The sequence below is a fragment of the Rhinatrema bivittatum genome, chromosome 4, assembly GCF_901001135.1.
Source record: "Rhinatrema bivittatum chromosome 4, aRhiBiv1.1, whole genome shotgun sequence".
NCBI lineage: Eukaryota > Metazoa > Chordata > Amphibia > Gymnophiona > Rhinatrematidae > Rhinatrema > Rhinatrema bivittatum.
In genome coordinates, this window is record NC_042618.1 from 191,760,744 (window position 1) to 191,773,929 (window position 13,186).

Here is a 13,186-nt window from a genome sequence, read left to right on the forward strand (position 1 = left end):
CCGCGCGTTTCTGACGCGCTATTACCCCTTTACTGTATAAGGGATAAAAATAGAGCGTTGACAACGTGCGACCAAACGTGGGCTAACCGTGCACTCCGCCGGCGCGCACTTTACTGTATTGGCCCGTAACAAGTTCCCTCCCCCAGATCCAGAAAACCCTTGCCAGGAGCTAAGTATCTCTTACCCGCTCTTGGTGCTTCTAATGCTGCTCTGATTAAGAAAAGTGCTGAAAGCATAAGCTACCTTCAGCTTATTCTTCCAGCATTTTCTTATCAGAACAGTATGGAAAGCGCCAGGGGAGGGTAAGAGGTACCTTGCTTTTGGCAGATGTTTTCTGGGTTTCTAGAGGTGGGGGGGGGGGGGATATGTGCTGTTGAGGCTGTGGATGGGTTGAGGGTGGGGTGGAAGAAAACCTTTTAAAAAATAATGGAGAAAGAGGGGGGTGGAGGTGATTTGCAACAGGGGAAACATGTTTTTCTTAGTCTTTGGTAGGGGTTTTGGGGGGATTGGGAGCTACTTGGCCCAGCAGGGGAGGGAGGTGAGAATCATATCACAGGCCCACAAGGCTTTTTTTTTTTTTTTTTTTACAGTGCTACTTAGCAGGACACCTTTGAAGATATCCATTAAGTAGCAAGTTATCCGGCCACACAATGCTGGATAATTTAGCAGGTTACAACTGCACATCGGCTAAAGTTAGTCAGATAACTTTCCCCCACCCCAAATGCCTCTGGAATGTCTTTTTTATTTATCTGGGTAGATACGGATAAGTGCTCAATATTCAAATACTTGACATTTAGCAGATAACTTGTGAGTTATCTGGCTAAATGGCTTTCAATATAGACCTCTAAAGTCTACATCTGCAATAAAAGTTACTATTCTATTCCTATTGACTCCCAAAATTGCATTTATATACAGTAAGGCAAACTCTTTCTCCCAGTAAGAGAGATTCATTTTTAGGAAAGAGTAAGGCCTTTTCCTGGTTTGTGGTAGGCACAATATAATAGCTGCATATTTTGCATTGCTACTACAATATGCATTAGATACACTAATGGATTTTCCCATTATATGTCTTAAGACTTAGTACCAGTATTTACTTAAGTAAAGACATCTGTTCTGTTGTGCTTAGCCCTCTTCTGAGTACTCTGGATTCCCCCTGGATATTTGCAAAAATATGCAGAATTGGTTCTGTAGCTTCGTTATCCTACTGACTTGCATAATGGCTCATTTACAATTTAGAGTACCCTGATGTGTTCCCTTTGACCTCAGGCACATTTAATAAATTGTGTAATCTAAATTGATTATTTTTTTTTCTACATAGATCAGGAACTTGGCACTGAGTTCACCTAACTAAGGGCATCATCTACTAGGCTTTTTTCCTATAGAAACAAATTAGGAAAAACTCTTTTGCACAGCTGGCCCCAAGTGATCATAATTTTCTGAACCCAAGTTGAACACACTCCCTGAAATCTTTACCAATTACTTCTCGCTTGAAGAAATGACAGTCATTGTACCTGCCCTCCTCCTCCTCCACATGCAGAGTCGGGATCTTCCGAGCATTTCAGGGCAACTGTGGGATCAGTAGGAGTCGAACTACTAGACGAAGATAAACTGCTGACTAGGGCTGCTTCTATACAAATTATTTCTAGAATAAACACAGAGGACTGTGCATCAATGACGTGGACAGAGATTAATTTGGAAAGACTTTTATCCTGCTACAAAGTTTAACATGCCACCTGCCATAAGGACAATGAAATAGCATGCATCACACAGAATGTCATTCGGATTATGTTATATATATTATCTCACTGATGCAAAATACTCAATCTGTGACTTGATCAAACGAGAATAACCCAAGCAAAATATAATGCATGAAAAGGGTAACTGTCATATAAAAACTACCAGTATAAAGATCATAAACCGGTTAATAATCTTATCATCACCCCTTCTATTTCATGTGATCAACATTTTTTCAAAAATTTCTAAGAGTCATTCAGTGAGATTTTTCATTGCTTCATCTGGATTGGTCTATACAGCAAGACTAACCTTATGATTGGTTTGTTTTAGATTGACCATGCCTATATTTAATACCACTTCCAGGAGTGTGCACATGTGGCTTGCTATACTGAGAGATACAGCGGTGTGAGAGAAAGACATATACAGACCCCTGAGAAAGAAGTTTTACTTTGAAACACAGCCCACGTAGTTTAGTTTTGGGTATCATTTGAGACATTATCTTGTCATCCACCGCAAAGAAGAAAAGAAAAGAAAAATTTTTTGTTTTTCATTACATATATACATCAACATTTTTTTTTTAATGTGTTGGTTTCATAGCATGAAATAGAAGATGCTATGATGAGATCACTAATCGGTTTATCATCTTTATATCAGTAGTTTTTATATGCATTTTTTTGCTTGGTTTATCTTTCTGGGTTGGTCAAGTCACAGACTGTTGAGTGTTTTGCAACAACGATATATTGAATTTTCCACTCAATTAAATGGTTTTTGTATATCGGCTTTGTATATTATCTGTCCAATAAAATAAAACTTCTCATTGCCAACAGGATTTGTTGTACAGCTATAAAAACAGCAGAAACCAAACTAACCAAAATGAAATTAGATAGAATGTTTCTAATTTTCCATTTGTATGGTCCCATTGGGATCCATATAAAGGTGTGGTCTTGTAGAAGAGCTATGCATTTAGGAGAGAGGAACATACCATCTATGCCATAGGACCCCATGTTAGGTTGCTGCAATAGATGTTTCCTGTGTCTATATAAAGAGGAGGTGTGGAAGTTTTAGTTGAGAGTCAGAGGAAGAAATGTTTTCTCGTCAGTTCTTTCTCCTTGGGCAAATCCTAGGCCCCAGTCAATGGGACAAGAAATTTTGGAGATGTGAGAGACTTTCTGAATTATTTTATCTTTACCTCCGATACAATTTTTCTCTTTTTGGAAATTCAGCAGAAAGGAAGTCTTTCTATCCTTCCTCTCTCTCTTATTTGGGAAGTTGTTTTATTTTTCCCATCTGGTTCTCTCAGACAGAGAGGGTCAGTGCAGGCACAGTAGAAGTAATAGAGAAGGTGGGATACTTATCCCATATCCAGTATGGGTGACAGAGAGAAAAAAAAAAAAAAAAAAAGAGATGAGAGTCTGAGCACCCATCCAGTATTACCCACCACTTATATCCATCTAGTTCAACAGAGTTAGAAAAGGAGAGGAGACATGGAGAATGTAATAACCAGCAAACAAATCCAAGGTACATGTTTTGGGTGTTTACACTGAGAAGACAACCTCATTATTTTTAGTAACCCAAGGAGATTTCACAATTCTAATCCAAAATAAGGAGGAACCCTGAGGATAACAAGTTTGATTACTGTAAACAGGGTCTCAGTAGACAGCAGGAAGAATTAGCCATGACACATGGGTGATGACATCTGATGACACTGAATGGACCTGAATGGATCTCTCTAACTCAGTAAAGTTTTACTGCAAAGCATGCTTGGGGGTTCACATGCATGCGCTGCCTGATAAACAGCTCAGTTTGCTGTACAGCTTTCGCTAGGTAGTCGATTCTCCAGGGAAGCAAGTGGGTATTAAGCATGTATTAAGTATTAAGCACGATCCTTGTCCACAGATGACTCTATAACTAGCCAACGGCTATGGACAAACGGAGTTTCCGGACCGGACAAAGCCATCACGCACCAACCCCTGCCAATCACCTCAACTAATCCATTCCAGCCACAATACAGCACCCTTTACTAACCCCCAGCGTCCATCAAAAACAAATCAGAATTCAATCCAGCCCTCACAGCATCCACTCCAGCATTTCCAGCATCCACTCCAGCAGTTCCAGCATCCACTCCAGCAGTTCCAGCATCCACTCCAGCAGTTCCAGCATCCATCCTAGCAGACTCTGAACGTACCCAGTGTTATCCGGCGACCGGGTACGTACCCAGTTACAGACGTACCCTATTCATAACCCTAGCAAATCAACATACAATGATACACAGCTACTCCATCCCCATACTCAAAAGAAAACCCAGAAATAACTCTCCACCAGACCCCATTCAGACACCCAGACAACAAAGACTCATCAACATCATGACATCTCCCATTACACAACTTCTAGGCCTCTCATTATTCACTTTAACCTTATTCAATGCACAGTCACTTTCCAAAAAAATGCACCTTCTCAATGATTACCTTATTGACAACAACCCCGACATATGTGCAATAACAGAAACCTGGTTAAAACCCACTGACATATCATTAATAAACCAACTTCCAACACAATCCTTCGACCTTTTCTCAATACCTAGACCGAAAAAGAAAGGAGGAGGAATTCTACTTGCTGCAAAAAAACAATTGGGCATAACCCTACAACTATCATACTCCACTTCAAAACTAGAATGCTCCATATTCAAATCTCAACATCTACAAATATTCCTCATCTACGCCACACCAGGAACTCTAGAGGCTAACCCCTCCCCTCTAATAGAGATGATAGCCAAACACTTAAATTCAGACAAACCAACCATCATATTGGGAGACTTCAACATTCACGTGGACTCCATCCCTCAATCCACTAACTGCGAAACCTTCCTCACCTCCCTCAGTCACCTTGGATTCTCACAAATAATCAACGGGCCCACTCACAAAGCAGGTCATACATTAGACCTCATTTTTATCAACGAGAGCTGGTCCATCCATACCAATCCCACCTGCACGCCAATCCCCTGGTCAGACCACCAGATCATAGACACAACCCTCAAAATGAAAAACACACCACCTACAAACATCTCCAAAACCATCATTCATTTCAGGAAACCATGCTCACTGGAGTTACTCACCGAACAATGCTCTAAAGATCTCAAACAAATAGACCTCTCAGACGCCAACACAGCCACCTCTTCATGGATCAAACTCACGAACAAAATAGCGGACCAGCTCTGCCCAACCTCCTCAAAAACAATCCAACCGGCAAGAGACAACAGAAAACCGTGGTTCACCCCGGAACTCAAAGCCCTAAAACAAAAACTACGAAACAAAGAACAAAGCTGGAGAAACAACCCCTCACCCAAATCCAGACTGGACTACAAAGCCACCCTCAACACCTACAGAAACGCCATACACAAAACAAAAAAGGACTTCTATGCAAAAAGAATTCATAACTTCATCTTCGACTCTAAAGCTTTATTCTCTTACATTTCATCCCTCACCAAACCAACGCCACCTTCCATTCCAGACCAACTAGCACTCAGCAAAGCCAACGAATTAGCCACTTACTTCAAGACAAAAATCTCAAACCTTACTAGCTCACTTACAACCCATCAAACCCTTCCAACACCTCACAGCACATACCTACCCACGCTGAATTCTAGTCTAGAGACATTCGAGCCCACATCAGCCATGGAGATCGAAAATCTACTTAAAAAAATTAACCATCTTCACATCCCTCGGACCCACTCCCTACTAATCTGCTCACCGCCATCCCTAGCACCGTCGCAAAACCTATTGCGGAAATCATCAATACCTCTCTAGCCATGGGCACAGTTCCTAATCAACTAAAACTTGCAATCCTCAAACCCCTACTGAAAAAACCAACTGCATCACCCACGGACCCAGCCAACTTCAGACCCATTGCAAACCTGCCCCTGATCTCCAAACTCATGGAAAAAGCCGTAAATAAACAACTTTCCGAATATCTCGAGGAGCACAACATTCTTTCCCCTGCACAATACGGTTTTCGGAAATCACTAAGCACAGAGTCCCTTTTGCTTTCTCTCACTGATAATTTACTTTTGAACCTGGAGAAAAAACAGTCATTCTTACTGGTCCTGTTAGACCTATCATCAGCGTTCGACACGGTAAATCACTCACAACTACTAGAACAATTATCAAACATAGGAATCAAAGGCACAGCTCTCAGTTGGTTCAAATCGTTCCTATCAAACAGGTTTTACAAGGTCAGAATTAACAACAAGGAATCTGACCCCATCCTATCAGACCAAGGTGTACCACAAGGTTCATCCCTCTCTCCCACCCTGTTCAACATTTACCTCCTCCCACTCTGCCATCTCCTATCACAACTCAAGCTTACTCATTACCTCTATGCAGATGACATCCAGATCATCATCCCCATCACAGAATCAATTCAAAAAACCTTCGACTACTGGGAGAATTGTCTTCAACCAATTAAACATCTACTCTCCAGCCTGAACCTGATTCTAAACTCCAGCAAAACAGAGTTGCTACTGATTTCCCACAAACCAAACACCCACGTACCCAGCCTGGCACAAAACATGGAGCTCTCTGCAGACGTCAGGAATCTAGGAGCATGGCTTGATAACCAACTTAACCTAAAAAAATTCATTAACACAACCACCAGGGATTGCTTCTTTAAACTACAGGTCCTAAAGAAACTAAAGCCACTCCTTCACTTCAATGACTTTCGCCTCGTTCTTCAATCCATTATTTTTTCGAAACTTGATTACTGCAACTCAATCTTACTTGGCCTCCCCTCTAACAGCATCAAACCCCTACAGATGGTACAAAATGCCGCAGCCAGAATCCTAACTAACACTAACAGAAGAAACCATATTACCCCCATCTTGAGCAACCTCCACTGGCTACCCATTAAACAGAGAATCCTTTATAAAACCTTAACCATCATTCACAAAGCAATCCATAACGACGCACCTATATCTCTACAAATTCAACTTAGGCCACACTTATCTTCTAGACCCATCAGAAACGCCTACAAAGGCACATTAGTCGCAGCTCCTGCCAAATCAACACTAAGAAAAAGAGCTCTCTCCACTGCAGGACCACACCAATGGAATGCGCTCCCACCAGACCTACGACTCGAACCCAATCTACCAGAATTCAAAAAAAGGTTAAAAACCTGGCTCTTCAGGCAAGCATTCCAATTCCCAGAGTGTAAATAAGCACCTCCTCCTGACTTTCAGATCCAACCATTGTAGGGTGTCACGAATTGCTTGACACTTAATTTCTTACACGTAATTTCTTACATGTACTTGCTTAGTCGCAATGCCTATTTAACAGTCATTTAATAGAGGACATATTATATAACCGTTTACTGCAGTCGATATACGCTACTAAAGTCCATTGTAAAAAGGGGAACACACACATACCATTCAAAACACGAACAAGGTTATTTACTATTTGTTAAATATTATTGATACTCTCATTGTTCCTTGTAATAATGTTAATGTTAATGTTCATTGGTTGATTGTTATTGTTCAATGTTCTATGTAAAAAACCCCGGTCTAACCTCCCAGACCAGGGCAACCTTTTTGTTACATGTAAACCGGATTGATTTGTATTGCATACAGGAATTCCGGTATATAAAAAATTAAAAATAAATAAATAAATAAATAAATGGCTAATTCATCCTGTTGCCTACAGAAAACCCCGTTTACGGAAAGCAAACTTGCTTTCTCTGTCGACAAGCAGGGTTGAATAAGTCAGGACACATGGGGAGAGTCCCACGCTTAGGGTTGCAAGCAGAGCACTTACTAAAAAAGCAACCCAAATCTTCCCACCCTTCCTATGGAGTGGACTACTGGATGAACAGGATGCACAAAACTGCTTACCCAAAGCTACTACCACTTCTGGAAATATTGTGAACAGATGACCAAGCTGCAGCTTTGCAGATGTCTTCAACAGACATGGCTCTTAGATGAGCCACTGAGGTAGCCTTGGCTCTTACTTGACGAGCCTTGACAACATCTGGGATTTGAAAGCGTGCTAGAGCATAGCAATGTGGAATACAGTCTGCTAGCCAGTTAGACAACATAGACTTGGCAACAGCTATTCCCAAATTCTTTTTAGTTGTAGGAGATGAAAAGTTAAGAAGCCTGACAATGTGGTCGACTTCTCTTCAGATAAGAGGTCAAAACCCTTTTATAGTCCAGTGAATGTAAGGCCTTCCCCCCTTTACATGCATAAAGATTTGGAAAGACTGTGAGCAAAACAATAGTTTGACATAAAATGCCCAAATCACTTTTGGCAGAAACTCAGTGAGTGTAGTACATCATCCTGATTTGGAAAAACTGTAGATATGGAGGGTAACAAACCAATGCTTGTAGCTTGCTGACTCTTCTAGTTAAAGTGATGGCAACCAGAAACACCACGTTCCATGCAAGAAACTTTAAGGAAGCTGACTCCAGTGCTTCATAGGGAGGCTTCATCAATTGTGCCAGAATGACATGGAGATCCCATGTCACTGGTGGCCTGGCAACTGAAGGCCTTGTATGCCACAAACCCTTCATGAACCTAGAGACAAGAGGATGGATAGAGATAGGCTTTTCATCTACTTGAGGGTGGTAAGCAGCAATAGCACTGAGATGCACTTTGACTGATGATATAATGAAGTCTGAAGAGGAGAGGGAGAACAAGAACTGGAGGAGACTTTTGGAGCACAGGTGAATTGGTTCAAGGAGCCTGCCTGACATCAAAATAAATGCCGGTTCCATTTGAAACTGAATGTCCTTCTGGTAGATGGCTTCCTGGCTGAAATCACAATGTCCTCAACCTCCTTAGATAGTGAGAATGAAGAGACTATGGAGTGCCATCATGTTAAAGGGGGAAGTTCAAATGACATAGTAGAGCTGAATCAGATCCTGGGGGAGGTGGGGGGGGGGGGGGGAAATCAGTGGGACGACAACTTGACGAGGTAACCACACTTGCTGGTTAAGTTGGAGTGATAAGGATAAGATGTGCTCAGTCTTTGACTAACTGTTTGTTACACTACTCTCAACACCATCAGAAGCAGAGGAAAGACATACAGCAGATCTGCATCTGAAGTGGATTTGAACTTGCTTTGAAGAATGGAGCAACATTTGCTGACATTCTGTTTGTGCTCAGATGCTAACAAGTCAATTGACAGGTGACCCCAGAGATAGAATAGCCTGTCTGCCACTCACTGGTCCAGGAACCACTTGTGGGGATGAAAATTCCTTCTGAGGTGATCTGCTAGCATGTTGGACATCCTGCAAAGTTAAGCTGCTTGGAGAAAAGCTCTGGCTGTGAGGCAATTCCCAAATTTTCACAGATTCCTGGCAGAGAATCAAAAATCATATGCTCCCTTGTTTGTCCACATGGAAGTCCATATTCAAAAGCATTTAGCCGGCTAACTCAGAAGTTAGCCAGGTAAATGAATATTTGGGCACTTATCAGACTAAATTCTAACCGGCTAAGAAGATAACCGGCATTTCAGGGACGTAACTGGGAGGAGTTGAATTAGACAATTAAGTTAGCTGGCTAAGTCTGATCAGGCCAAAGTTAGGTGGTTATAGTTAGCTGGCTAACTTTAAGATAGCCGGCTACATCCAATAGTGCAGTTTCACTATGGAATATACCTCTAAAGTTAGCCAGATAAGTATCTGGCTAACTTTGCTAGCCAGATTGTGTCTGAATATGGTCCTCATATAATATTGCTACCTGGTTGTTTGTTTCGATCAGATTTCTCTTTCCCTGAAGGAGATGCAAGAATACTATCAATGCTTGTTAAACGGCTCGTAGTGTCAAAAGGCTGATTTTAATCAAGCGTTCTGTTGCTGACCAAATCCCAAGTTCAGAAGGAGCCTGTGTGCTCACCCCAGCTCCTGGTGGATACATACATCACTAGAGTTACCTGTTGAGATACAATTCGAAGAGGAGCACCTATCTCCAGGACCTGTGTATCTAGCCACCAAAGGAGAGAGACGTTATCTCCATGGTATCCTTCACAGGGTACATCAAAGGCTAAAGTAGTTGATCCCATTGGGTGCAGAGGCCCCATTGGGCAGTTCTCATCTTGAGGAATGCCATGGGGACCACTGCTACAATATGCCTGAGGACAATCAGGATTGCTCAGGCTAGGACCTGATCTCACTGTAGTAAGCTCTGGACCAGTGTTTGAAGACAAAACACCTGATCAGATGGGAGAAAAGCTTTCTCCTCCAATAAGTCTATCCATGCCCTGATGCACTTGATTCTCTGAGTAGGAATGAGGTTTGACTTGGCAAAATTGATTATGAACCCTAGCAACTCAAGGAGCCAGATCTTCTGCAGGCAGTCCAACACCCCTACTTGAGAAGGGCCCATCACCACTCCAGATGGTGGTATTACATGTTCCATCCTTGGACTGGCTGGATTCCTCTGCAGAAATGGATGGTATGCTTGACTAATAAGGGTTCCCACCACTAGGACCTCCAATGGGAGCTCTCAAAACATGGAGGTAAGATGGATGCCACCTTGCGGGAACAAATCAGACATTATGGACAGGATAGGTCAAAGTGTGCCTTCCCTTGTCACTGGCCTCCAGTGAGGTAAAGAAAGTCTTCACCAATTCAGCCATCTGGTCCAGAGGCTGTTTGTCCTTTGACCCAGAGTTGGTGAAGAGACATCCTCTTATGAAACCAGTATAGGGTATTTCTCCTGAGAAAACATAGTGGAGTCCAGGAGGGGCTCTCTTCTGGGTTAACCAAACTAGTGGTCACATAGAACTAGAGGCACAATGGAACAGATTGGATCAGGAGTCTCCAAACAAAGCCTACAGGTAGATGGAAGAGAAGGAGTTCCAGGAGGTCTGGAATCAGGACCAAGGAAGCAGTACAGAGACAAGTATGCCAACACAGAGGAAGGTAATAATGAGTCTCCTCTTGGTCCCCAATACCTGTTCTTGCATCAAGTGCATCAAAAGTGTCAATTGTGCAGGGACTGGTGCGCCAATTGCACCAAGGGCCAGTGCATTGGTGGCATCAAGTCCTGGCAATGCTCTGATGATGCATGCCTTTGCACAGTTTTGTTTCTGCGGCACTGACTGCACAGCCAGCTCTGAGCCTCCCCTGAACAAGGGAAATTGGCCTCTCTGGGTGCCAAATTGCTCACTGGCTCCTGAGCCTGACGCTTCCAAGTCTTGCTCGACTGCTGAATTATGGAAGATCCTGAGCCCAGTGCCTCAGTTGGGGAAGCTTTGCCCAAGGAGTTTCTGCTCTGGGTGGCCCTGTTCATCCAAGATCTTGGCTACATCAGACCACAGTCATAGCAGTTGGCTGAATCACAGTCTGGAGCAAGGCATCTGTAAGAGATACAGTGATGGACATCTTACAGCTACAAACACAGTCCCTGAAGCTACTAGAGGTAGCCTTCTTGGAACTGGACATCTTAAGTTATTAGGATTTTTTTTTTCAGAACAGAACTGAAGTTCTGTAGAAGGGCTGCTGAGGCAGTTCAAAGAATAAGTTAGTTCAAGCAAGACCTTCAAAAAATTGAAAAAGGACAAAAGACGTAGAGAGAGAGGGTATGCATCCATGCAGAAGCTCAAACAAACAAAAAAAAGACCGAGGGACTGATGATGAAGTGCACATGTGTGAACTCCCATTCAGTAGTAAAAATTTACTAAGCTAGAGAAATGGATCCGTTTAGTGCTGTCAGATGATGTCAACTATGTGTCATAGCTAATTCAGCCCTGCTTGTTGATGGTAAATGATTTTAACAACCCAAGAACCATAGATTGACTTATTTACCCACTTAACCTATTCTGTGAATATCATCTAGAAGACATTTGTACAGAGTGCCATATTTGAAGTTTTCGCCACATCATCTGTAAAGTTGTGCTGGAACACCAGCTTTGTATCCAGCTTGGCTATCGATACCTAGTAGAGAATCTGAAAGTTCATGCTCAGCGTCCAGGTTATCCTCCTCCCTACAGAGAATCCTGCAGGACTGGAGCTGAAGAGTCTGAGAGAAGTGGGAAAGCCATTTAGTCCTAAGAATTGTGTGTATGCCTCATGACTCCTTGATAGGACTCAAGACTTAGCAGCAAAACTAAAGAAAACAGTTTTAATCATTCTAACTGCACTAACGGTATGACTTTGAGAAAGTCACCTTCATGCTTTGTACTTCTTTGAAGCAAGATTTATACCTAGATGATTTATCTTGTACAGTGTGGTATGATTATTGCGAGTGCTTTATAAAGAATATGATCTGCCCCAAAGCAGAAATGAGGGAGAAGAGTTTCTGGCACTATATTGCTTTTGCTATTTTTACACTAAAACGGTGTTTCCCAGTCTTTTCAACCCTACAGCAAACCTATGTTAACAAAAATGTTGTGTGGCACACCAACCTTCATGGAGCATGCAGCATGGACATGGAGGACTCATATGGCCAAAAGAGCTAGGGAAGCACTGAAAGCTCCACCAGTCTTCTCTTCCAAATTTTTAAAACAAAGGGAGAAGGGGCTGGGAGCAAACACATATGAATCAGTCATGATTGACCAGCTCCCTCTATATACAAGTGCAGAATAAGGGAAAAGTTGATGTGGTACGGGAAGCTGGCTCAATTAGTTACCTTGGCTGCCGCATGTGCTGCCAGAGCTCCTCCACTGCTGCTGCTCCCAAAATTGAGAGTACGTCACATTCAGTGCCAAATGCACACTCACCCCATCTTTCTCAGCCTGGTGATAGTACAAAAGCTGAAATGACTCAAAATAGGAGGCGCTGTGTGCAATGTTTGTACAGCACAAAGCAGGTCCCTGCACACTCTGGGGCTCATGTTGTAGCTAGGAAGGAGAGACATGCAAGACTACACATGTGCTCAGAAAGGAGCCCCTACATATTTATTAGCCACTGCTGATGTCTCTTGTTACTGTGAGGTGTTAAGAGCAAAGCCCAGGTACTGACCTGGATCTGAGTATAATGCAGTGATGACTTTTCCATGACACACCAGACCTGAAGGCACACTGGTTGGGAAACACTGCACTAGAAAATTAGAGTCTACAGTGGGGCTTGAAAACAAGGGCACAGAAAACAGATATCAGTCAGCTACACCCAAGCATTAAGATGGATTTTACACATGCCCCAGTTATGTGCATGCAGTGGTTTACTGCACTTGCAAAATGGATTATATTTTTAAAAAACACAGACAGAAAGCATGTTTTGATGAGTAAACATTGTTTATTAATTCTTCTTCCAGAAAAAAAAATGGCTCATTAAGATATTTTTCACTTTTTATTTTAACCACTGTATATAATATAATAAACAATTAAAATGCATTTTATACAGTACACCTTTGGAGGTAAAAATCACTTTGGAAAGTGGATATCTTTACATTGCTATGTACAGCTATCACAAAATGTAGCTAACTCAGTTAACAGGTTACTTTATTTTATTATTCCATTATTT

The 13,186-nt window shown here is 42.2% G+C and overlaps 1 protein-coding gene across 5 annotated transcripts in view; it reads right to left on the minus strand.

Moving 5' to 3' along the window:
• Positions 1 to 13,186, minus strand: part of NISCH (nischarin) — a 191,488-nt gene that overhangs the window by 43,201 nt on the left and 135,101 nt on the right. For 3 of the 5 annotated variants that reach the window (XM_029599458.1, XM_029599457.1, XM_029599459.1), the window contains exon 15: positions 1,512 to 1,642. The exons of 1 other annotated variant lie outside the window; for it this stretch is intronic. In XM_029599458.1, the coding sequence (XP_029455318.1) occupies positions 1,512 to 1,642 (131 nt within the window). Of the gene's footprint in view, positions 1 to 1,473; positions 1,643 to 13,186 lie in introns of all 5 variants that reach the window. One more of the 5 variants, XR_003856393.1, reaches the window with a different exon arrangement.